This window comes from Aphelocoma coerulescens, chromosome 7 (assembly GCF_041296385.1).
Source record: "Aphelocoma coerulescens isolate FSJ_1873_10779 chromosome 7, UR_Acoe_1.0, whole genome shotgun sequence".
Classification (NCBI taxonomy): Eukaryota; Metazoa; Chordata; class Aves; order Passeriformes; family Corvidae; genus Aphelocoma; species Aphelocoma coerulescens.
In genome coordinates, this window is record NC_091021.1 from 40,016,231 (window position 1) to 40,042,265 (window position 26,035).

Below are 26,035 nucleotides of genomic sequence, written 5' to 3' on the forward strand. Positions count from 1 at the left end.
AGCTCTCGCCCGCGCTCCGAGCGTGCCGCAGCTCTGCCCGCCGCACAGCGCTCGGACTTCGCTCGGGGCTCCGCCCCTGCGCGCGGTCCCGCCTCCGCCCCCGCCGCGCCTCTTCCGCTGGGCGGCCCGGGGGGCGGCCACAGTCCTCGCGAGAGCTGGGAGTGGCCGTGCTTGGCAGGCGGGCGGTCTCGCGCCGCCGCCATTGTGCTGTGGGAGCGGCGCGAGCGGGAGGTGCGGCCCGGCCTGGCCTGTCCTGTCCTGGCCTGGCCTGGCCTGGCCTGGCCTGGCCTGGCCTGTCCTAGCCTGGCCTGGCCTGCGCGGCGGCCCGGCCGAGACGGTGAGTACCGACCACCCGCGGCGGCCGGTGCGGCTCGGGCCGCGCCTGCAACGGGGCTCGGGCCGCGCCTGCAACGGGGCCCGGGCCGCCCCGGCGGTCTTACGCCAGGGTTGGGTGAACCATTTTGGGACCGGCCGACGCGCCCTTCTCTCCGCCATCGCCCCCAACGGCCGCTCGGCTCTTCGCCCGCTCTCGGAGCGAGGCCGTGTGACACCTGGTGCCCCCCCTTCCTCTCCGTCCCCCTCGCGGCCTCTGCCCGGCGGTTGGGGTCGGATGCTGCTTGGGCAGCGGGATCGGGTGCGGCCGCGGGCTCCGGCCGGGCCCGAGCCGTGCGGACCGCTTCCCGGGGCCTGGCGGGGGAGGTGCGGTGCCCTCGGCGGCTCTGCGGAGCACCCGCTGGCTCCGGACTGCGAGAACAGCCCAGCGTTAGGGCACCAGCCGCTGCAGCGTGGGCAACTATCGACATTTGTAAATATTCTTGCTCCTCACTGGACTCCTGGGAGGCTCCTGAGTTATTTGTCAATTTCACTACATTGAAGGTTGAGAAAATAACTGGAATGAAGAATTGTACCATCTGGGAGAAAGACTTGTGAGCTCCGTCTTGTTTGTCGTAAAAACGTGATTGTGAGTAAGCCCCGAGGAAGGCACGTGAGCACAAGTTGCTCGGGAGAAAATCTTACGAATAGTTTTGTGTTAAACCACACAAAAACATGTAGGCATGAGAGCTCGAGTCTTAGGTAGAAGTGTCAGTGCATAGTTCCAAGATAGAAGATTTGAATTTAGGAGCAGGCAGTGATGTGTGTGCTTCCTTCTTACGGAGGGTACAAGATTGCTTAGAACCGGTAGAAATCATGGAAGCTGGCAAAGGCTTTACTTACTCGTAGACATGACTATCTGAATTTGCTCCTCTTTTATCAGTAGAGAGGGTCAAGGCGGAAGCGAAATATTTACTCTCTGTGTTATTTTTGTCTTTTGAGATTGCATTGCTTTCCCGCAAAAACGTCTTTGATCTTCTATCTTTTTGTTATCTCTATCCATGCTCTGTTAGGTCTAGTTGATCTTTTATAATGCTGTTAGAGGGATGACAGATCAAGAAAGGCAGGACATTTGATCTTTGTGCTCAAAATAGGCTGCGCAGCTCCACCTCCTGTTTCAAGTTGGTCATGTTTCCCAGGTATGACTTGAAAGTTTTATTTCAGAACTTGGTTTCTGACCAAGCTTGAGAGGCATTGCATATATATCCCTTATTTCAGGAGTCTCTAGAGTTGTTTCCAGATTTTTTCATGAGGTTTTGATTGCTAAGTAGTGCAACATGGCATAAGCAGATGAAATATGTTGCTTTGATAAGAAGAGTGCTGCTCATCCTGCTGTACACGTTCTTGTTTCTCCATTGTTGGGTATAAGTGGGAGTAGTGCCAAAATAATGGAGAAGCCAGAAGTGTGTTTTCCCAGGTTATTGTATTGAGGGTTCTCAATGAAGGACACATCAGGTGTGATATTTGAGGAAGGTGTTCCTTTTCTTTCTGGCAACAACAGGCTTTTTAATCAGTTCAGACTGCAACCCAGTTTCTGTTACTATGATTATTGTTATTATCTCCTCAGAGAAGTAATTGAAGTATTTTGTGGTCTCACTACCTTCTGTGTAAATTGAGGTGTCTACTTTGTCATTATAGAACTCACTACCTCATGCTCATTACCACTTGGGGTTTGTTGAATTCCTGCGTGTGTAAACAAAATTCTTGAGGTTTTGAGTGTCTTTCTTCAGGAAAGATGCTGATACTGTAGAAGGGAACCGTTCTCATTCTGAAATATTGTATACAAGCACAATATTCCCCTTGCAGACAAATATTATTGTGGCTTTAATAATGTGGTTGTTTTGTTAGCATGAGACCGTTGTGTGGCTCCGTCCCGTGCTGTGTGATAGCTTAGCATGTTCACCTTATTTATGACTACCTCATTATGTTACTGGGATCAGCGTAAGCCTTGCATGTGTTTTGCTTCCTATGAAGACAGTTGCGTCTCAGGCTTTCAAGGTACAGTGCTTAAAATGGTTTTCAGAGAACTCTGGGGAAAAAAAACTCCAAACACTTCTTACTAGTGTTGATCACCAGAACTGAAATGCCTAGATCTAGTTTTGTCTATCTAGTCAATGGACATCATGGCTCCATTGACGTCAGCTGTATCTCTGTCCATCTGGGTAAGACTATGAGGAAAGGCTGAAATAATTGGGCTTGTTTGGCCTGGAGAAGAGAAGCCTCTGGGGAAACCTCATTGCAGCTTTTCAGACCCTTAAAAAGGGTCTATAAGAAAGACGGGGACAGACATGTAGTAGAGCTTGTCGTGATAAAACAAGGAGTAAATTTAAGGCATTTTTTATGGTGAGCATGGTGAAACCTGGGCACAGATTGCCCAGAGAGGTGGTGGGAGCTCTGCTCCTGGAAACATGCAAGGTCGGGTGGGATCGGACTCTGAGCCATCTGATCTGGTTGGAGATGCCCCTGCTCATTGCAGGGCAGTTGCACTAGATGGCCTTTAAAGATCCCTTCCAGTTCAAACTACTCTATGATTTCTGCTAGTTGGATTGCGAGTGTATTTTATAATGGATCCCCAGAAACTGAAGAGCTCTTGGGCAGCATATTTTAAAAAATGATTCATCTTAGTGATGTGCTTTATGTCACTGAATCTTTGTTGAAAGGTAAAGGTAAAATCCAGTTTCCTTGATCAGAAGTTCTTTGCCGAGACCATAAGGCCTTTTATTCAGCATCTTTTCACCTCTGCATCAGATATGGCCAATGTCAGATGCCTATTCTTACACGACTCTGATTGATGTTTATAGCAGATCCTTCTCATTTGCTGGCTGAAGCCAAGACTGCAAAAGAAATGTGAGGTTGTATGCAAGAAGTAAATCGTAGTGTGTGTACCTAAACTGACACATTAAATTTTGCCTTTTCTATTGTGCTGCCTTTACTTCACCTTTTTTTGGGTTTAGTTTCTGCAAGATTTCTTCACTTGGAGAAAGAAAATATTCTATAGATCGTATTATCTTGACATACTTGAGTTGAAATCACAACCTGTGCTAATTTACAAGATTAGGCTGATGGATAGCATTGTCTCTTGGGGCTACCACTGAAGGACAAAATTAGTCTTGTGCCTATTTATGTATATCTGTAGAAGCAATTTGCTAATTTTGGACTCCATTTCAGCTGCTGCAGGTAGTTGGCTCTGGTGTCCAGTCTTCCACCCTGTCTTATCTGAATGCTCTTATTTTTTTCTGTTCTGTGGATGGTGCATAAGCAATTTTATTAGTATTAGATGGTTTCTAATTTAGTCTCTGAAGTTGTCTTACACTTCTGTCTCCTCTGCTGATTCATCTGGACATTAATTCCTACTAATAGGAGCTTCCATCCCTTCTTGAACCTTTGCATTTTCTATGTACGTCCATGTCTGACTTCTGTCTATGTTATTTAATTCATCTTGTTCCATACCTGTCTGAAACAAAGTGATTCAGAAACAGAATGATCCATAATAAAGGAGATAATGCCGGCACTCTTTGTCGAGTACTTATTAGTACAGAATTGTATCCGTTATTCTGTGTGTTTGTTCCTTGTATTTTATATCAGGGTAAAACATAGACAAACAGTGCTTTGACTATCAGATCTTGTCAAGATATATGGCTGTCCTGTGTAGCCTACACTCTAGTGTATATTATTGTGATATTATTTTAGCTTCACAGTTTGCAACTTTGATGGTTACTTTTTTACACTCATTGCAGCTTCATACAAGGACTAAACTTGTAGAGCACATTATGGCAGATTACTCTGAAGGTTAAATTAACTATCATTACAGTTTAGGAATAAATACGATTGTATGTTTTATTGAACTAATGATCCACTTGAAGTGGTGTAGTTTAGATCGTTAGGCAGTTTATTAATGCAAAGTTGGGCAAGTGAGCATTTCAGATTCCTGACCAGATCTTGTTTAACCTGGTGATGGCTCTGGCAAACACGAACAGGTTACTAGTGTTGGAAGCGTGGTCTAGAAGAAGGTGTCCTCTGTAATACAAGCCAGTAGCTCTTTTGTACACAAAGGTAAACAGTGACTTAAACTTGGTATGCTTTAGAGCCCTCCTTACAAGATTAAGCATTTTGGCTACTTGGTAGGATTAGGCTACGTTTTGGCTGCTGTTGTATAGCTAACAACTCAACATGCATGAGAACAGTGGTTAAGGAAACTAACCTCAGCTGTCCTAACTGTTTGGTCAGTGGAGTTCTGTACAAACTAATTGGCTTTTACCAGGTAGAATATTTAATTCAGCATGACTTGAGCAAAGATTAAAAGTCCTGAGTGTGTGGACTCACCTTGAAACTGCAGCCAGACGTGAGGTGTGTCAAGATTGATGTAGCAGCATTTTGCAGAATGTGATACTGATGAGCATAGCTGAATTGTGGAAAAAATGTACTTTATCAATGGATAGGGTTTCTTTTTATCAATATAGCTTACTCCTACTCTCAGAAAGTTAGGCCAAAATTAAAAGTGGTTAAATAGACTGTACCACTTCTGCAAATCACCTTCTATCAGTGGGATTTTTGGCCATCTGTTTGAGCTGAGAGGTGTCATGCTACTACTCTTCATGTACCCGCACCATTGAGGACACTGCAGTTCCCTTGAATTTTTTTTATTTAAGAGCTACCATTTGTGGTCTGCTTCTGTCTCTATGATCCTGAGGAGGAAGAATCTAGCTGTCTGGAGTTTTAGATAAACGTTAAGTCAGGTACCATTTCAAGGACAGGGATGAGTATAGGAACACTTCTCATGTGGAAAAGGCACCAGCATTTCTTTTGAAATGCCTAGAAATAGCGAAAGGCAAATAAACACTCAGCAAGTGAGAAGTAAATTTATAAATACGCTTGTGAGATAGCCTGTGCTCCTTTGTGCATGTTAACTTCCATGGGAGTTGTCTTTGGAGAAGTTGAAGGCATAGACTGCAGATGTGTTTTTTCACAGGAGGGTGAAGTTTCACAATTTCAACCCTGAGGAATAAGTCTGAATATAAATTCTGCAAGTGTTGAGATGCAGTTCATTAGCAAAAATGTAATAAATGAATATAAAAAATCTGAGTAGTCTGTTCCTGACTCATTTGGTGTTAATACGACTACTGTGTGGTTCTTAAGGGACCACCCTCTTACAATTGCAAGAATACATTGTAGCAAAATGATAAAAGGGACTGTAGTTTTCTAATGAGGGATGGGAGGAGATGTAAAGAAGAGGTTACAAAAACTAGGATAAGAACTTGTTTCCCCATTTTACTGATGCACAGTCATATCAAAGCACTGTGTAAATATTTGTATGTGTGAATCATATTTATGTCACACCCGGAATGGCCTGTGCCTGTTTTGCATGAGTTCCCTGCTTCTGTGAGAAAAAATGATCAGTATGTCCTTGTACAGGATACAAAGAATGGAGTCAAAACCCTCAAGAATTCCTCGCAGGATAAATGTTCAAGCTTCCAGCTCTCCTCTAGGATCTAGGAGTGGAAACAGTTTATCTGGTGCATATAGCACGAGAGAATCTTCATGGAGATTAGAATCTGGATACCAGGTAATGTATTTTTTTTCTTTTTATAAAGTATAAATAATTTTAAAGGTGTCTTTTTTAATCAAGAAAAGCCCTAAAACTTGGACAAACAAAATTTCTAAAATGCAAGAATTTACTAACCAGGCCAATGACAGTATTTAGTGAACTGGTAGTTCTAGATTTTCTGGTTTTACCTGCTCTTGTTTGTAGCTGCACTTTTAGAAATCAACTGTTTGATGAATGAGAGGGCATCCTGATAATACGGATCTATTTTCTTATGAGTCACGGCCATCTTAAACCTGGGTAAATGGAGTTTTCTGTTGAGGGAGAGGTGAGGGTTGTGTTTGAACTTTGGTGTGTGTAGGGCATTACACTTGATGTCTTGGTGGTGCAAAAAGTACAGGACTATGTTGTCAGTTAAGGTCGTACCATTCTGCAGCACCTCCTGTGTTTGTATTTTGGAAAGGTAAGCATAAGAGCTTCAGACTCTGTTGTGGTTTGACATTGTCCAAATGCCAGGCACTCACGATAGCCGCTCACTTGGCCTCCCTTGCCACAGCTGGGCAGAGGAGGGAAAAACTTAACAAAGGGTTCATGAGTTGAGATAAGGATGGGGAGAAAACAGTCCAAGGGCAAAACAGGCTTAACTTTGAGGTACAAAGTGAATTTATTAGTAACAGAGTCAGAGGAGGATAATGAGAAGTAAAATAAGCCCTTAAAAACACCTTTTCTTCCCCCGACCACTCCCTCCTTCCCACTGACAGTGCAGGGGGACAGGGCTTGGGGGTTTTGGTCAGTTCATCACCCAAGGTTTTCTTCGACTGCTCAGGGAGAGGAGTCCTTCCCAAGGGAGACAGTTCGCCATGAACTTCTCCAGCGTGGATCCAATCTCACGAGCAGCAGTTGTCCCAAAATGGCTGCAACGCGGGTCCCTCTCACAGACAAACAGTCCTCCCAAAACTTCTGTGGTGTGGGTCACTCTTCCACGGGATATCTACAGTCCTCCAAGGACAGGCTGCTCCAGTCTGGAAGCCGGGGCCCCTCTCTCCACTGGGTTTCCCACTAGATCACAGCCTCCTCCAGGCATCCACCCGCTCCAGCGTGAGCACTTCCCTCGTGGGCTGTGGGCGGATCTCTGCATCCCCCGTGGATCCCCATGGGCTGCAAGGGTGCAGCTGCTTCACCATGGTCCTCACCGCGGCCTGCAGAGGAATCTCGACTCTGGCGCTTTGAGCACCTCCTCCCCCTCCTTCTTCCACTGACCTTGGTGTCTCCATGCTGTTTCCCTCACATGTTCTCACCTGCTACTCTGCTATGGCTGGAATTAAACCCACATCCCTACTTTTGTTTTGGTTTCTTCTTAAATCTGTTATCACAGAGGAGTTACCACCATCTCTGATTGGCCCAACCTTGGCCAGTGGCCATCTTCAGAGCTGTCAGGGATCAGCTCTGCCAAACGTGGTGGAAACTTTCAGCAGCTTCTCACAGAAGCCACCTCTGTGGCCCCCCCTGCTACCAAAAAACAGGCCGACTTCACATCACTGGGCTGCAAAACCAGCACAGACTTCACATCAGCCTGTCATGTCAGTATGTTAGTACAGCTGGACTTCGTGTGCAATACATGGGACTGAAGAAAGGCCTTTTGCTGTTTCACAAGCAGCATTTTACACTAACCAATCTACTTTTGTGGAGAGGGGGAGCTGTGCCTAAGAGAAAGTATTCACACTGTGCAAGTGCTTGCAGTTTGGGAGACTATTATGGGAAGCAGAGATTAAACTACTTTAGAAATTATTTTGGACACTTGGAAGCAACAGATAGCAGTTTGGCTCAATTATCTTAGTACTTTTTTTCTGCTCCTGTCAGCAATTCTCACCTCTATTTTGGGCCCAGAAATGTAAGCCCATTTTGGTCTTTGAAGTTGCAGAAACTTAACTCCATGATTAAATGTTCATATTTGAAAAAAAACCTGGTTAGTAGTTTGGTCCCTGCTGACCAGCTATCTGGGACATTGCATTATATAATGCCTTTTTGAGAAAGAATTTTACAAGTAATAGAACATTATTTTTAGCAATTAAATGTATGCATGTTACATTTTGGTTATCTCTAGCATGCATGTGCTTGTTATTATGTAGGCTATAGGGGATGTACAAGGGGAAGCAGTTGTCAGTTGTTTTTTGCATTTTGGAGTCCTACGTGTTTTTTGGTGTCTGGCTGCTCAACAAAAGCAGATCAAACAATCTTATTCTTTTGTAGAGATTTATGGACACAGTCCATAAATCGTGCACATATACTGAAAGCCATTGATCAGAAGAGGAATCTTCAGCTGAAGTGGTGCTGTGAAGTTCGACGTGTCACCGCCGTTAAAAGATTTTGACACAATGTACCTTACATTATTTAATTTATTACATGAACCGCAATATGTTCACTGCACTGTATGTTCTTTTGACTATTTCCTGTTGAGCAAAGTGATTCTGAGCTGAGGAATAATCTTTTAACACTTGCCAGTTAAAACAGAAGGGAAAATATTTATATAGAAGATTATGTTGTACCCCTTTTTTCCACTCCCAGTTTGTATAAGGTAGTCTGAGAGCTCATTATGCAAGACTGGTGCTTACTGATAAAACCGTAGGGAAACTCCCTCTCTTGACTAACCTTTGGTAGTTACAGAGCTGGTAGGAACAAATTGCATTGTTGCTTGTAGGTTAAGATTACAGAGACTGGAGCAAGAAGGTTTAAGTCCAGTTAGATAGGAATGCAAAGGACAGGCATTTTCACTTTGTTAATCCATTCAGAAACCTACCTTAAAGTATTTAAGATCTAGTTCAGTTACAAGTAATTTAAAATGCGTCATTTAGAAGAAAAAAAATTATGATTCTCGGTAATGCTTTAGTTATAAAGAGGACTTGGATTTTTAATACAGAATTTCCATGGAGAGAACACTTGATTATAGGTTAACTCAAAAACTTCTGGGACAGAGCAGTCAAATTTGTATTTGGTTTTGATTAGGGCTAATGAATTAGAAAGGTTTCTATCGGGTGGGTTTTTTGTCTTTACGTTTTTGGTTTTTTTTCATATAGATATGAAATTCTTGTGTCTCATGCACTTTTGAGATTGATCCAGGGACTAACCCCTGCTTATCTGAGGAGGCATAACAAAGACTTTAAAATACAAAAACTGAACTGGTGTCATGGTATGAGAAAAATATTTCTATCCTTTATGATACAATATAGTAAACATTTTATGATAAATGAATTATAAGTTTTGGGGTTTTTTTCAGTGGAGGAATACAATCAAGTTTAGTTTATGGAATTGTTTTGAATGTTTTCCTGATCACATTTTTCAGCTACTGAAAATATACACCAAAACCAGAATACCTTATGTAGGGCTTTAACTGTTACATTCTGACAAATGTCAGATGTTAAATAGTCTTAAGCTGAACTGAAGGAAGAAAACAAGCTGAGATTTTCATATTGCTTTGGTTTGATTTTGAGTGCTTTGTTGTCACTTTTAAGAAATGGTGATGGGAGCTACTGTGTCGGTGGTACTAATAGTTCATAGAAAGAGAATGGACAAATAATCACTTGAAAGTGCTGCTTAGTGTTAATAAAATGGTTGCATTTCTGTTATTTCTATTATGGAGCAAATTAAATTGCAGTCTCGTTCCTCAGTTGTAATCTATTCATTGAAATTCAGCTTGTTTTAGTGGCCAGAGGTGCTTTGTTGTCATGGAGACCCTTTCTACACCTGTGAGGTTTTCTGCATAACACTTGAAAGTGAGGCCTTTACTTCTGCCCTGTTGCTGCAGTATCTAAGTCAGGGTAATGCCTCAAAAGCCTTAGACTTCACCTTTTTTTTGTCCTAGGTCAAATGAGAGGACACATGAGGGAGCTGCTATAAAGTACTTTAAAAAAGCCCAAAACAACCAAACTTTCCTTTTACAGTGGTTCGCTCTAAGCCTGTTTCATTTCTTGGCTATCCCTCGAGGTTTCTTATTAAAGGTTTCCAGATTTGTTACTGCCTCCACTTCCCTATATTTTCAATATTCAGATCAGATACTGCGTTATTTTTGAGTTACAAGATGCATATGATAAGCATGTTGTTCTTCAGGAATCCAGTGTATTGAATAGTTCCAGTAGAGACTGGAGAATTGGAGAAAGAGACACCCGTGAAACTCCTTGGAAGCTTACAGCGTCGTCTCCAACTCGCTACTCAGGGACAATTGATCATCCACATTCTGGAACATTTTTGGGAAGCAGAAGCAGATTGGTGAGAACTGTTAATGTGTGATAATTGGAAAAAAATATTGAAACCCCAGGGTTTTACTTAACTTTCCCAATCTGAAAAGCTGCCAGCAGGTGCTCACTGTAGAGTTTCTAGAGAAGTAGATCTTAGTAGATTCAAGGTGGAACAAAAGCTAGAAGATAGCAGTGTAAAAAAAACAGAGGATGAAAATAGTGATGTATATTAGTTTTACTAAGAGTTAAGAAATACATTTGAAGTCAGTAGCTCTGTAAAAGTTCATTTAAAAAGGGAAAAGGAGGGGGTGGTTAGAATCTCATACATGTTTTAGTTCTGTAGATGGCAAAGTTGGTAATATTTATACTTGTTCCATCATGTATTTCCAGGGGGGATGTTTTTGGGATGGCACTACCTTTGTGAGTTAACACAAAGTTCATGAGTTTGGAGACCTGCTTTAGGAAATTTAATTGTGAGGTGTAGTTCATAGTCTGCTTGTTCTTACTGTGAAAGAATGGTTACCTGAGATTCAAAACTCAGGCCCTAATAGCTTGTCTTAACTGGGTTCTAGAATGTGCCTTTGTAACTCCGGGAATAAAGTGGTTCGCTTGTGATGTGCTCATGCATTCTAGAGTGACAGTAAAACACTTTGAAGCGCAGTATAAATACTAAGATAGGAAAAGCAGAAAACTGTGAACAGGTTTGGTGGGACAACAGTGAAGTAAAAATTCTGCTCACTTTGAAAGGGAAAGATGTTTGGGTTCATAAGAGTGCTCTCATTGTTAAAGAGGTGTTGGTTTTCTTAGGTGACTTGAAAGTGAAGACACTGAGATATTGGGGGGTGAGAAGGCAGGAACTAGTGTGCACACGCTGGCCTTCAGAGGAAGTTATGGTAGATGTCTACATACAGTTTAAATGCAAGTAGAATCTGTGGTTCTAAGTGGTCTACATATCTAGTTAAATTGGTGCTGTAAAGTTTTCAAGATGAAAACCCTTTTTTTCCCCATTTAGGTTAATTATTCTCTTAAAGTAAATTCTAATGCAAGTGAACCTTGCAGAAGACACTGAAAATTCCGCATGTCAAATAGTAAATGATTAACAGACAAGTGATATGTTAAATAGAAGATTAGTGAGAGAAAGTAACCTGGCTTCGTACTTGGTTTCTGATGTTAGTTTCTGTCTCCTTATCTGGTTTTTTTTTATGATGGGATGAGGGAAATACTTAGCGACTTCTTAGTTTGAAAGAGTCAGAAGTTGTGCCTTAAACTTAGTAAATGCAGTAACTAAGTAGAAATAAAATGCAGATATAACATACTCTAATTTGGTTGATTTTTAAAGGATCTTGGTTGTAGATAGTTTCTGGGAAGGCAAATAATTCAGCTTTTTGATTGAGCTCAACTGTTTCTTTTTTATATGAAAAAATAAACCCAAAGCATTTCAAATAGAAAATAAATGCCTTGACTGTAAGTAACCAGATGAACAGCTTTGTAGGCTATTTCAAACTATTTTTCTAAGTCCTATAGTACTAGTTTCTGAAAACTGTTTTGGTTCAGTGCTGTACACTGCAAAAATTGTTTTGTACCTGTTCCGTACTCGGAACTCCTTCAGTTGCATTTGAGCTTATTGTAACCAAAATATATTTGTTTCAAAGAGTTTTCCTGAAGCTCACTCCTTAGCTAATTATATTTTACGTTGATGAAAAATAAGTTGGATTAGTTAAACTGTTAAATAAAATAATGTAGCTCTTCAGTTTTGGCCATTTCTGGACAGCAAAATATGTTCCTGTGGGGATCTGTAAAGCTATATTTGATTGTGCTTATAGCATCTTACAAGCCAGGAATATAATTTTTTTCCCCCTTTTTACAACAATTTTTTGTTGTAAGCCACATCTATCTGTAAAGGAAATATAATGTTGAATGTTATAGAAACTGACTTTGATTGGCAGGGGGCTGTATTGAGTAAACCTGATACTAATCAAGAGCACAAGCCTAATTCCTACGTTATTTTTAAAGAAAAGGTCTTGTATCTAAAGTTATTCTTTACAATTTATGTGAGTTTTACAGTATGTACACTTTTGTGCTGTGTAAGTGCATCTGGTATACTATGTAATTTATTTTTTATGTTATTTCAGTCTACATCTTCTTCCTCTCATTTTACATCTGGGCGTTACGGTGAGTCTGAGAGAACTCAGGGAGCATATTCAAGACTGCATAGCCAGCAGCAAGATAGCGATTCAAAGAGACCTAAGCTATCTTGTACATCTACCTCTTCTGTGAGAAGTAATGGCTTGACTGCCTTTTCAGGTGAGAGGTTGATTACTTGAGCTGAGTTACATCATAATTGTCTGAGTAGTAAGATCAGGTTTTACCAAGTTTTGAAAGACTCGCTTCAAATATTATGCTTATATCTTTCCTAAATAATGAAAATTTATGCCTGTCTGAAGAGTATGTTCACAATGATAGCAGTATCCAAAGTTCTGAGTATGCTGTTAACATGGTCTTTTGAAAATCCAATTGTACTCGTTCGTTTCAGAATTATTACCTGTACCTATTCCATTTGTGGTCAAGCTGAACTTGATGGCTCAAACACATCTTAATTGGTTAAGATTTCAAGAAAAGAATGAGTGCAGCTGCTCTTATTTCATGAGTCAAATTGTGTTGATACATCAGTGTGTACCAAGGACAGCAGAAAGGAAATCTTTACCATACTTAGCAATATGTTCAAGCACAGTGTCATGGCTGGTTAGAGCCCTGTAGTTAGCGGTCGGGGAAGAAAGTGCTCCTTTTTTAGCAGGGCCTGAACTCATTCTTTAGGTCCCATTGTAAAGAAACGCTCTACACTAAGAGCTCTTTCATGAAAACCTGAGATTTTCCTTAAAGCTGTGAGTAAGTTCATGAAAGTTGGATAGACAGAATTTATGCAATGTGCCAACAAAAGTCCAAAACTCAGGAAGTAATGGTCAAAACCTTACACTGAAAATTTTTCTAAACTGTTTTGATACAGAACATTGGATTAATTCAGATTACCCTTATGAGTATGGATTAATGGGGTTTTTTATATCCCCTTATGGAATTGCACAGCCATCCAAATAAAAATAAGTTCTTGCTCAAACCTCAGTACTATTGATACTTTCTTACTCTGTTAATAAAACGACAACCATTAACATTTCTCACTATGGTGTAGGACTGTTTATCTTTCCATTTCTACTCTGGTTGGTCGTCACACTGCTGACCAATGAGTGCTTAAATTTGGTTTGGTAAGTTAGCAGTGCAACAATATAAAGGTGAATTTTCCAGGGTCGTTGAAGAAGATTCTTTTTGGAACAAGAGTTTTGTCCACAGCTGATGTATGTACAGTTTGCTCTGCAGCTGTTAGAGCTGTTAATAAAAAACAAGATCCCTTTTTTACACTGAAGCATTTTGCTCTGTAATATGAACAGTATTAGTCATTGTTCTTAAAGTTGTGTCTAAACTGCATTTAAGCTTCATCACCTGTTTTTATGAGAAATGAAACTTCATTTTAAGTTGTGTTAAGTGGAATGGCAGCATTTGCTAAGTCTCAAGCTGCTGTTTTGCTATAATGTGAAACCTTTTTAAAAACTAGCTACCATTAGGAAGCAAGATGCTACGTCTCTTCCTCATCTGTCCTGTAAGAGTGTCTGACTCTTCCCAAAAGTATTACTACTTTTTGTTAGATTTAGCTTTCAGAACTAACTTGCTGCAAGATGAAGTAAGTGCCAGCATCAGCAGAGTGCGCTTAGCTTTATGTTGGCAGCTGGGTCCTTGGTCAGCTTAGTGGTAATGTTAAACTTGTCCTTGATAGGGATAACAAAAATGCCCGTGTAAGTGCCAGCTTTAATGGATTTTTAGATGATTACTAAAACGGGGGATTTATTTACTTTTGCTTTCCAGATTCCTCATGGAGATGCAGTAGGATTCCTAGATCTTCATCAGTAATGCTTGGCTCCCTTGGAACTGATCTGGTGAGAGAGCGAACACAGTTAGAAAGAACAGATCTATCTGTTAATAACCTGGTGGATCCCAGCTACAGAAACAGTGACTTTTCACCTTCAACATGTACGTTTTGTGTAACCAAAAGCTTGTAAACCTACAGTTTGTATGGCTTTTCGTTTCTTAACGTGTTCATAGAATCACAGAATGATTTGGTTTGGAAGGGACCTTTTGTTCCACCCCCTGCCATGGGCAGGGACACCTTCCACTGTCCCAGGTTGTTCCAAGCCCCATCCAACCTGGCCTCGAACGCTTCCAGGGCAGGGATGTCCAAAACTTCTCTGGGCATGTTCTTTTAATATTTTATTCAAAACACTAAATATATTTTAAAGTATCCTTTTAAATAAAGTTGGTTGGCCGCTTTCCATGCGTTGAACAAACCATCAAAGGATATATGAATGGTCTAGCTTGTAGATGCGTTCAGTCATGTGAAAGTGGTGTCGGTGATCGCCACTGTAACTCCGTGATTAGTCTGTAAAGCCCTTTTCTTGTTTGTATTAAAATCTCTTGGGGTTTAGGTATGGGAAAAGAAATAATGTTGATTTGACCCAGGAAAGTTTTTTCTTAAAGGTGCATATTATCTCTTTTTATTTGGGTTCTCAAATGGTTATTAGGGAAAACTGCTAGACCACTGAAAATAAAAATGGATAGACACACACTTTACATGAGGTGAGAGTAGAGTGTCATAGCAACTGCTAGGACTAGTAAGGACTTCTGCACTGTCATTTTCACTTTCTGTTCAGAGTGCTGTGGCCTTCTAGAGCTGTCTCAGGGGAAGCTCATCATTAGTCTTGATCTGCAAACTTTTGCAGATGCATTGGTGGTATTCTGTAATGCAGAAGTTAAAAAAAAGTACCACGTTAATAAGTATAGAAGATGAGCAGAAAAGAGAAAATCTACTTTGAGAATTTGTCCTGTAGTCTTACCTCGACAGGAGAGTGTATTTTAATGTCATCATACTCTTAACACTTTTTAATAAGTGGACAGTTCAACTACTCTGCCTGGTAGAGCCTAGTGGGAGAAGTGGATTGGTGAGCAACCTTGCTTTGTACTGTCCCTGCTGCATTTCTAGCAGTAGTGCTGTTATTATGTGCTATAAAAAGAACTCCCAGCTGTGTTCCCTGATGTGTTATCAAAAGCATATGGTAGATGCTTGGCATCTGTGCAGATGTTTTGTTAGCTGGAATCTGCCGGATAAATAAAGCTTATCTTCAGTGGTAAATGGTGATTGCAATGCAGAACCCATTAAAAGAAAGTCACCAAAACTACAAAGATGAAAGTTTTTAATTCCAGAATACATAGAGAGCTTCTGTTTCCTACCTTCATCTATCCATGCTTGTTCCTCCTTCCCCCTTTTCCTGCCCACAACCCCCCAGTGCAGCCATTTGAGAAAGGAGACTAGCCACCTCAGCTGCTTCATTTGAGCTACAGTTCATATACAGTGGAATTCTCAGTGTGTTGAGATACTCAGGCAGCATTTGCAGAAGATACGCTTTTAAGAATGATAGAGTGGACTGGGTTGGTAGAGACCTTTAAAGTCCTCTAGTCCCTGCAATGAGCAGGGACATCTTCAGCTAGGGCAGGTTGCTTAGAGCCCTGTTGAACCTGACCTTGAATGTTTCCTGATGTGTTTGAGCACATCTTGTCATGGTATTTTCCTCTGCTTTTCTGCAACAGATCTTCGAGACAGGCCTGCCTCTTCATATGCAGAGGGAGCAAGACCAAAAGAGAACTCATTAAGCACTTTGAGGCTGAATGCACCCATGAACCACCAGTTGCCTTCTGATCATCAGCCATCTTTCTTCAGCAGAGACTCTAACATGACCTCTTCAAGATCCAGCTATTCTTCAAGACAAAGGAGAAATGAATTGGAATCTCCCCAGAGGAGTGTACAGCCAGCATTTTCTCTTACTGCCATTAGAGATGAAACCCCTTCCTCCAGTGGTTCCGACAGGGTTTTATCTTCTCAGAGGTCATTGAATGAGTCTGCAGTTGACAGTGAAGGGAGGCGCACGACCAGACAGCTGCTGTCTCGTTTAGCATCTAGTATGTCATCTACATTTTTCTCTCGAAGGTCTAGCCAAGACCCATTGCATACGAGATCATTAGGCTCTGAAGAGTCAACGGTGGTCCCAAGAGTTCAAGCTACTACTCTGTCAAGTAGTAATGGAGCTGCAACTCCGGAAGTCACAGGGCTTCAGTCATCCGAAGCTTCTCAGGGGTTTAGTTTTCTTGGACGAAGATGGGGTTTATCAGGAGTTTCACAGAATCGCACCTCTGATTCTGATGGGGAAAGTTACAGACCGGACACTGAAAGTAGGAGCACGGGATCGTGGCTGTCATCCTCTTTGAGGAACAGATGTACACCTCTCTTTTCCAGAAGAAGAAGAGAAGGAAGAGATGAATCTGCAAGGATCTCTACCTCTGATACAACTGCTAGATCACAGCATGTCTTTAGAAGGAGAGAGTCAGGTGAGGAGACCTCTCTCGAAGCATCAGATAGCCCTCCTCGGGCTTCTGTTAGTGGACCACCAACACCTGCAGTATCTGTTATTTCTACAGCTACTGCCTCCCCAGCAGATTCAACCCGCAGTGGAAGAAGTTCGGGAATTCTGCCTGGTTCTCTCTTTCGCTTTGCAGTGCCTCCAACATTAGGAAGCAGTCTGTCTGACAATCTTATGATAACTGTAGATATTATTCCCTCTGGCTGGAATCAGTCTGATGGACAAGAAAGTGGCAAGTCTAAAATACCATCTTCAAGAGATCCAGAAAGGCTCCAGAAAATTAAAGAAAGGTAAGTTAGTATGTTCTTTTGTGATAGTGAAATGTACCTGTTTTAACATAAAAGGGCTTTCTGCAATCATGATTTTAAAAGAAAACTTTCCCTTGGAGGCGGCAATTGAGTCCCCTGTCACCTGTGTTCTCACTTTTGTCTTTAAAGAAACTTGTTTTAATTCTCGTAGGTTTGAGAACAGTTTGATACGTGGAATTTTCATTATAAACAGTCCTGCATGAAATGTCATAGCATTTGTTGGTATTCCGTCCTATTCAGCCTGCTTTTAGAAGATTCTGAAGATGAAGAGGGTGACTTATGTAGAATCTGTCAGATGTCCTCTGCAAGTTCTGACAACCTTTTAATAGAGCCATGCAAATGCACTGGAAGTCTGCAGTATGTTCACCAGGAGTGCATGAAAAAATGGCTGAAGTCGAAGATAAATTCAGGTAAAGCAGACTCTAGACCAAGGTAGACTTCCAGTTATATAGGGATGCTTATCAGAAGAAGGATTGCACTGAGGTCTTTAAATACTGAGGTATTTAGTTGAAAAATGAGCAGTGGGAACAAACAGTAGTATGGCATTTCCAGGCTTTTTGTGTGTCTGTGCAGCTTCTCATGTGAGTAGTTCCAAGAACTGTATTTCTTGTTCAGAGACCTACATTTTTTGGGATTGTCTACAAAGATATTAGACAAAGTATAACATTGTAGAAGTGTAGCTTTAGAATTACTCTCCCACTTCAGTGGCATTTGGGTGGCATTTTGTTCCCTATCCTTCCTTACGGAAGTGGTTGTGCTTTTTTTCAAGATTTCTATAGCTGAGCTAACTGTTAGCAGTGATAGGAACTTGAAAATCCAAACCTGATTTTGAATTGCAACTAAAGTACTTTTTTTAAAGATACTAACTCCTGTTCATGGCACTTTAAAACTCCTTGTTCAAAAATTACTTCTAAGTGCATATATAATTCTTCAAGAAACGCTTCAGATATTGCATGCTGTAGAAATACTTTCGTAACAAATTGATTGACCGTTTTGTAACTGCTATCTGCATTATTCTTAAGACTTAAAAGTAGCTTGATAGAAGACATTAAATACTTCGTACCAAAGGAAGGTGCTAGTATCTGTTGACTTTTTTACTCAGCACTAGAGGATATGCATCAGAGTAGGGATGCATTAGAAGCCTCACCCTTTAGAAGAAATTAATTTGAAGTATTTAACTGTAGATAAAGACATAAGTCCACTATCAACTTGCTATGTTCATCTTGTTTTAAAACTGGTACTTAAGACAAAATGTTACTTAACAATAACTTTGTTCTGGTATATTTAGTCTTACTTTTGTGTGTATTTGGATTACACAGTAAAATTCAGAAAGCCCAAGAAGCGATTTTATGCCAGACTTGCAGGAAGAGGCATATTATGTCCAGAGTGAATGGGAGGCAAAATAGGTGCAGCTGGACAGAGAATAAACATTCTACAGCATTTAACTTAGGACAGTAGCAGATGTCACTACATTCCTATTAGAGGCTTTCTTTTCTTCTAACCTTGCTCTGCAAAATAAAGCCAAAAATTACGTAGTTTTTTTAATGTTTATATGGGTGTGTCGTATGTTACAGATTGTTGAAACTTGACACTGAGTTTTCCCCTTGCCTGCCTCCCCACCAGGTTCTTCTTTGGAAGCAGTGACAACTTGTGAATTGTGCAAGGAGAAGTTGCATCTTAATCTGGAAGGCTTTGACGTTCATGAACTCTATAGGGCACATGCAAATGAACAAGTTAGTATGTTTTACCTAATTTGGTAAGTAAGTGTTGGTTTAGTGCTGGGAGGGCAGCCTTCTTTAGAGAAGGCAGATGCATCTCCGTTTCGGAAGGACTGTTAGGCGTATAAAGTAACGTTAATGCGGAACAGATTTTCCTCCTCAATATTCCGATTGTCTCTACCTTCCTGCTATGCTTCCTAGAGCTGAGCTTTCAGTAAGTGTAATACATCCATTTTCTTAGTCGCACATCTGTCATCTGGCTTTGTAATCCAGTGTCTCCACCACATAGGTGCAGTGTGAATTCTGGCATGATTAGATTGAATTTCACATTAAGTCAGGATTTGTCATCACTTTTAGCTGTTTTTGAACACAGTCAGCAGTTGTTTTAAACATGAAATTACAAACTTCTTTTGTTTCATTAGAGTGGTAGAAGCTAACCTCTGTTCTAGCAGTTTGTAAGTGCTCCTTCAAATAATTTCCTAAATTAAAAATAATCAAAGGCCCATTGGTATTACTCTTGTTCTTGAAAATACATTATCTTAGAACTACTAGATTGGGTACTATTTAAAAATGAGTAAATAGCACAGAGCTGTTGTTTTTTATTAACTTTATTCAGAGGGTTTTTCCCCCTTCTCTGGGTTGTATTCTGATGATATACAAAGACTAATGATACTGGCCTACCTCAGTTGTTTAAAGAAAATACCAAGTGACATCAGTTTTTTGGGGCAAAACATCAGCCTCTAATTTTTTTTACTATTTAAACTAAGTTCTTACCCTAGTACTCTAATTCATATCAATTGGGGCGGTCTCTGAAAATTCTCGAAAGTGCCATCATCTTGTTTTAGTACTAGTGCTTATTGGTTGCTGTCACAGCACTTTATTTGAAATAAGAACTTTGAAATTTTTTCCTAAAGAATTGACTAAATTATCTGTTCAGCAGTAGCACTTTTAAAGTTTTTCCTTTATCTTAGCAGGTAAAGGAATTTCTCAAATATTTATGACATCATAACATTCTTAAAATATATTCCTTTATTTTGGCTTTCTGTAAAGCCTTGGGACCACAGAGAAGAAACCAGCAATATTGGTTTTATTTTCCCAAGTGATATAATACTCTGATTTGCACATTCTTTCCTCTGAACTAATCATGCTGACTGAGATTTAATTTGTAGAACTCTGTTTACAATCTTCAAGGATAACATGTTAGATTTGGGGTAGATGGGAAGGACCAGAAGTATAAATAGCTTTTCAGTAACTTAAATTTTTAAGCATTGCATTTCCCTAATTCTTTTGGAACAACTAGAGATAGATCTGTAATGATTCCCTTAAAATCTAATTCTTGTTCTGCTTGAATCATATATGCAGGTGTATTACTGACATTCTGAATGTTTCTTCTGATCTCCTTTAAGGCAGACTATGAATTTATCAGCTCTGGTCTCTACCTTGTAGTGTTGTTACACTTATGCGAGCAGCGCTTTTCTGATATGTTAGGAACTGCAAATGAGGCCAGCACACGTGTCAGAGTAAGTATGAAGTGATTTTCTGGCAGGAATTGCTCATACAGAGAACTTGAAAGCAGATTGTTACCTCAAGTGACCTAGGACCTAGATACCCAGGAAACACTTTTTTTTAAACAAATTTAGGTCTAAAATGGGCTGGGCTTGTCAGTGTACCATGTCTGATTGGAAACTGAAGGTACTATATAATTGCAGGTACTGTGCTACAGAATGCTTTTCGTCAAGGTTGTTGGTAATTCATTAATTAGCGTATATGTTGTCATGATTATTGGGAATTTATGCAAAACTGGAAGGTTAACCTCCCTCTGTGCCAAACATGTGGTTAAGAATGCTGGACTACCTGATTTCTTTAATATTTCTCATTATGCAAGTCTATATTGCAAAGGTCGAGAACTTGAAATGCTTGTCTGCTGGAGTACGCCTGAATGTGTACTTGAATATTAATGTTCTGCAACAGCCTATAGCTTTAGTACGATTTCTCTGGTGTTAGTCAGAGAAATAATTTCTTATCAGTTCGATTTGGCTGCATTTTCATCACTTGAAAGGCCTGGCTTAGAAACGTGGTAAGTACACCTTTAACCAGTAAGAGATCAGCCTACAAAATTCTTTCTGCACAGTGATTCATTCATAAATCCAGTATTCTACATGTTTATTTGATACTAGATAATCAATCAGTGCTCTTAGTCAACTGGTCTCATGAAAACCTGATCATTTTTAGGTTTTTTCCTTACATATAAAGAAGTGACAGTATTAAGCTTATCCAATGCGCATTGGAACGGTTGACTGCTAGCAGGTACTGGGTCTTTGGAAAAGGCAGGACTATGTTCTGTCTAATCTCTTAAATGTATTAGAACAGTGCTCCTCTTTTCTGTACACATCTAATTTAGGGCTTGTATTCCATGGTCCAGTTTCTGTGCTACAAGTGTAGAGATACAGAAGACACATAATCTGATAGTAGCCAGCATCCGGCACAGGTTATTAGCTTGAGTGTATTGCAGAAGATATTTTAACTGGTTTTCCATCAGAGGAGACATTACATACTTCTGTGTGTGACACTGCATTTTAAACCAGTGGGAGCACCAATGCTGGTGTTTGATATCAAGCATATAAGTAAGCTATGGAAACTCATTTTATCTGCTGTATCTCAGTATCTGGACTTTAAACTGAAGCAATGGTGCAGCGTCAAGCAATGGCAGTGACAAAAGAAAACCACTTGTCTGAGACTTTTTATTCCCAGGAATTTTGGCTTTGGGTTTTGATACCGTGTGCTTCCGACATTAAACCGCCACCGTTGCCTAATAGTAATCCTGGTCTTAAGATTTTAATTGTAAACAAAAACTTTAAGTGTATTTATGCATTTTTCGTGAGCCATATTCAGTCAGAGCATTCTGTGTTGTCATATTAGTTGTGAATTAAATGAAATGGATTTAACTAATGCAAGTCCTTACTGCGATTATGTTTTCCCGCATTACAGTTTTTAGGAATGGTTTTCGTTAAACTGACACTTGTTTATGTTTGCTGCTTGCAAAATCGATGTCTTTTACAGACTGTAGAACATAAAAATCATGCCGAAAGCTGCTACCGCAAACATTTTACAGCTGAAATAACCGTGCAATAGCAATTTGAAGTCTAATGTGTGGGGATTTATATTAAATTTTGCATTGTTTTTTGTAAGTTGGGCACATGGGTTAGGATAACCAAGATCTGGTGTGAAGCTTCGGGATGTAAAAAAGTGAAGAAAACTTTGCTAACTTGTTGCAAATTTCTGCAGGTAACTTTGCAACTTTTAAACTACTTTCTCTCTGCCTTGTTTCTAGTTTATTAACCTTGCAAGAACTCTTCAGGCACATATGGAAGATATTGAAAGTAGGTGCTTCCCCTCTTTCCCTCCCCTCCCATTAGATCAAGTCAAAGCTAAATGAGTACAATCCTCCTTGCCAAGATTCATAATACTGAACATAATTACTGAAAACCTTACCCAGCAGTGCATTTTCCATCATCAGCAGAATTATTCTGAGGGGGAACTGAGTTTAATTCTCCATGATTAATTTCCCAACAGCACAGAGTTGTTTAGACCACAGAAGTGTTATCTGCAATTAATAACAAAATTCCTTACTAGGTACAGGTTGGTTATTGCAGTTCTGGTAATTCATAATTATAGGCTAAACGGTGACCTTCAGGTTGTTGCCTTTTACAAGAGTCTCAGTAGGAAAGAAACATTTAGAATTGAATTTTACTGCATTTAAATTAGACACTTGTATTGCCATTTTTCTTCCCTTTCTTTTTCTTGCCCTCTTCTCCTGTTTGTTTTTTCCATTCACACCCACTTTTTGGTTGTGTGGGTTCCTTGATCAGTCCTATCAGACCTCGTGAATGAAGTCTAAAGGTCGCCAATTTTGGTGAAGGATAAGCCTGCTTTTCATCTAACGGCTTTTTTACTGTGTTTTAATTCAAAGCTATATGCTGATACAGTTGCATTTCTGATAAATACACCCTGGATCTATTTCTGGGCATGTTGAATAGGCAGTAGAAGGGTAGTTGATCTACCCTTTTTTTTTCCCCTAGTGTGCGTGTGTCTGTCAACTGTATATGGATTTCAGTACACAGGAGGGTGCATTTGGAGTACTATAAGGAATGGGAGTGTGTGTGTGTGAAAGAGAGAGTTCTGGTTCAAGATGATTATTTCCGCATTCAGAGCGGTCAAAGGTGGACTCGAGTTCTGAATTCATTACTAAGTTATGTGCATCCTTACTAGAGTAAAAAGTAATGAGTATCATTTTGCACCTTAATTCAATCTGTATTTGATTCAGCCTTTAAGTTGCAGGTGAGGAATACGGAGTTCTAGATTTATTATTGATGCACTTCAGTTACACTTCTCTTCTAAGAACTGAAGAAGCAAGGAGTCAGACTTCTTCTTTCTATGTTCAGGGATGGAACAAGTTACTCCAGTATAAATACTTCCTTGCCTGCAGACCTTGCTTAAGAGGACATATTAAATTCCTGTTACAGACAAGCTAACATTTTACAAACCTAATGTAGATGTGTGTACCAACTTCTCTATCATAGTTGACAAGTGTGTATTTGTCTTTTAACTCACGTTGCAACAACAAAATCCTGTGCATATGTGGGCTTTGTGTTCATCTTGCATATGCTGAAAAGGACAGGAGTGGAGAGAGGAGCTGCTTCCAAGTAGGCCCAGGTTGCATTAAGCAACATACATGTATATATATAAAAATTTAAGGGTCTTCTTTTAGATTGCTGAATATTTGTAGGTATTTTAGTATCCAAATTGTTAACCTAGTGAGTAATTTCTTTCCCTTATATTGGGTGCTGCTGTTATGGATTGAGTATATCCTCCTCTGACTACTGCTGGAAAGAGCCACTCTTAAGCACTACATAAAAGTTGAATCTCTGGCGTAATTAAGTTTTCTTCCTCTTATTTTGAGGAAGAAGAGTAGGAGGACACTGCATATTGTATGTTCTATCGAGTTTTGATTTGAAAACGCTGTATTTTTCCGACATGAGATGCATTTAAGAATTAAGCTATGTGATTACGCAAGGTTTGGGTGGGTATTACAGTCTGCTATGTAACATTATAAAATCACCTTTATTTCCTCTAGTCATCCTAAAGTGCTTTAATTTCACAGATTTTTGTCAAGGCTTCTGATTACACTGTGTTGTTCCAACAGCTTCTGAAGATGATTCTGAGGACTGATGCTGGTAGAACTTTCATACTGCAAGAAACAAACAGAATTGCTGCAGAAATGCTGAACTGGCAAGAACATCAACATGCATTTGTTTTATTCCTCTCCTTAGTAAAAGGCGCATTGAATATTACTGTAGTTTTTGAAGCATTGTTGAATTCAAAATCAACTGCTGCACAGTGGAGCTCAGTGAGAACTTGAGAACTACTCAGCATGTGTGAGGATTAGATACACAGAAAGCAACTTCCCTTTGTAAATTATGAGGATGTTGTGCTTTGTTTTGGAAGACATCAGATTCGGAATATTCAAGGAAGCTCTATCTCCCTTTGTGTTTCCTTCTTACTGTAGTCAGACTTCTGGTTTTATCTTACTGAGTTTTGCTCCTGTGCTGGCACTAAGTGGTTATAGTGGGTTTCAGGGGGAGGGTGGGGATGCCTGTATACTTAAATAGGTTTTTTTTGCGTGTTCTTAAATGCCTCTTTTGCCACATCATGTAACCGATTGCTTCCATTGTTAATGAATGAACAGGAGGATAAGCAAGATACTGTGGAGATTGTTTGGGATTTGGCTTATTTGAAGATTATTATTTAACTCAAAAAGCAATAAGAACTTGCAGTGGTCTTTTAATACTTGGTGATGGCTTTTTTATGTACCAGTTTGGAAATTTGAGATTATATTTGATATCATGTGGCTGTTCCATTATGGAATATTGCAGGTGTAAACTCTTGCATTTCAGCATTCCTAGCAGGTATGCAACTTGATAAAGACCTAAGGTTGTTTAGTTTAATCAGAGTTTTTTTAGATCCCACCCTCACTGTTCAAAGCACTGGTTATCAATGTGTTTTCTAGTGTTGTCACTTCTTTATAAATAAAAATGAAAGAGGTATGCATCTCTTCTGGTATTGTCCATTTTATTTAAAGGTGGGTATCTACCAGAATTTACACTTGAAAACACAGAAAGCTGTAGTCTGTGGTATATTTTTACTGATGTTTATAAATTCTTATGCAGATATTTAAGATTGTTCTGACCATTTTGGATTGAAATGCTTTCTATAAATGGTGGTACAATAATTCTTCTACATGTGTTGGAGTTGTATTTCCTACAGATACATGTTCGTTTTGTAATTACCACAGTAGCCGTGTATCTGCAAAGAGTGTGCAGTATGTTGAAATGCCTTGAGTTTAGTTTGTTACAGTATGTAAAACTAACTTGTGCAGGTGAAAGGATGTGCCTTACCAGCTGAAACGAACTCGTGACTTTTAGAGTTAACTTTGCTAGCATTACATGAGTTGGCCTGTTGTCCGTAAGACTTGAAAGAAAATGGAATGCTAAGGAAATGGCGTGTCCCTGTGCCCATTCTGGTAACTTTAGACATTAGGCATTCAGTGCCAACAGTTACAAGTAGTATTCCAGTAATTAGTTTAAATACAGCTCTGGGACATTCATTTTAAAAGGGAAGGTCCAGGCATATGTGAAGATGTTTCCAACTCATTTCTGAAGAAGGTGAATTAAAGTTTTATTATAATGTTTAATCCTTGCCGAGTTAGATGGTGTAGCTTAATAAAATGTCATACAGTGAAGCAGTTGGTATTTCATATGCACTCAGTACATTTAGGGTTTCAAGCATGGGTTCTGATACCCTAATAAATGGATAACTTTAAGAATTATTAATTTTTTTTTTTTCAGTCTTTGTTGCAAACACCATTCCATGAAGGTGAGCAATGCAAACAGCTCCATGTACAAATGCAGTTAAAAGGGTAAGTCCGTTCAGTGTCCTACAGCCTTGTTGAGCTTCAGTGCGAATGAAAGAGTGACATGGGGGAATACCACGGTGGAATTGCTGAAGAGTCAAGGGTCTGAATGCACCGGTTGGGAAGAACGCTGCCACCAGACCCAGTTGCCTCCTCAGAGGAGACCTGCCTTGCAACCCTGATGCCCCACAGCTTTAGAAGTGTAAGGGCTGGGAGCAGCCAGATTAGTCTTCTATATGTACCTGTGCTGTGAGATCTCCATCCGTGGGAGCACCTATCTGTGCAAGCTCTTGTGGGTCCACGCAAGTGGAGTTTTGTTAGCACAGTGCACATGTGTGTCCATACAGGTGTCTGTCCAAACATGCATTTTGTCTCATC

General features: G+C 40.1%; 1 protein-coding gene across 8 annotated transcripts; it reads left to right on the top strand.

Annotated features, from left to right (window-relative positions):
• The first annotated feature begins 250 nt into the window (after positions 1 to 250).
• On the top strand, positions 251 to 26,035 carry MARCHF7 (membrane associated ring-CH-type finger 7). 8 transcript variants are annotated; one of them, XM_069021429.1, is made up of 11 exons: positions 251 to 337; positions 5,785 to 5,935; positions 10,019 to 10,177; positions 12,279 to 12,450; positions 14,059 to 14,223; positions 15,835 to 16,629; positions 16,720 to 16,951; positions 17,210 to 17,379; positions 18,593 to 18,702; positions 20,094 to 20,207; positions 23,891 to 26,035. In XM_069021429.1, exons 2-11 carry the CDS (start codon positions 5,795 to 5,797, stop codon positions 24,104 to 24,106), a joined length of 2,274 nt encoding a protein of 757 aa, XP_068877530.1. In that variant the 5' UTR covers positions 251 to 337; positions 5,785 to 5,794; the 3' UTR covers positions 24,107 to 26,035. The 8 variants fall into 8 exon arrangements, with proteins under 8 accessions (XP_068877530.1, XP_068877535.1, XP_068877534.1 ...); XM_069021434.1 differs by having other exon boundaries at positions 16,798 to 16,951; XM_069021433.1 differs by adding an exon at positions 22,019 to 22,067 and having other exon boundaries at positions 15,835 to 16,951; positions 23,891 to 24,001.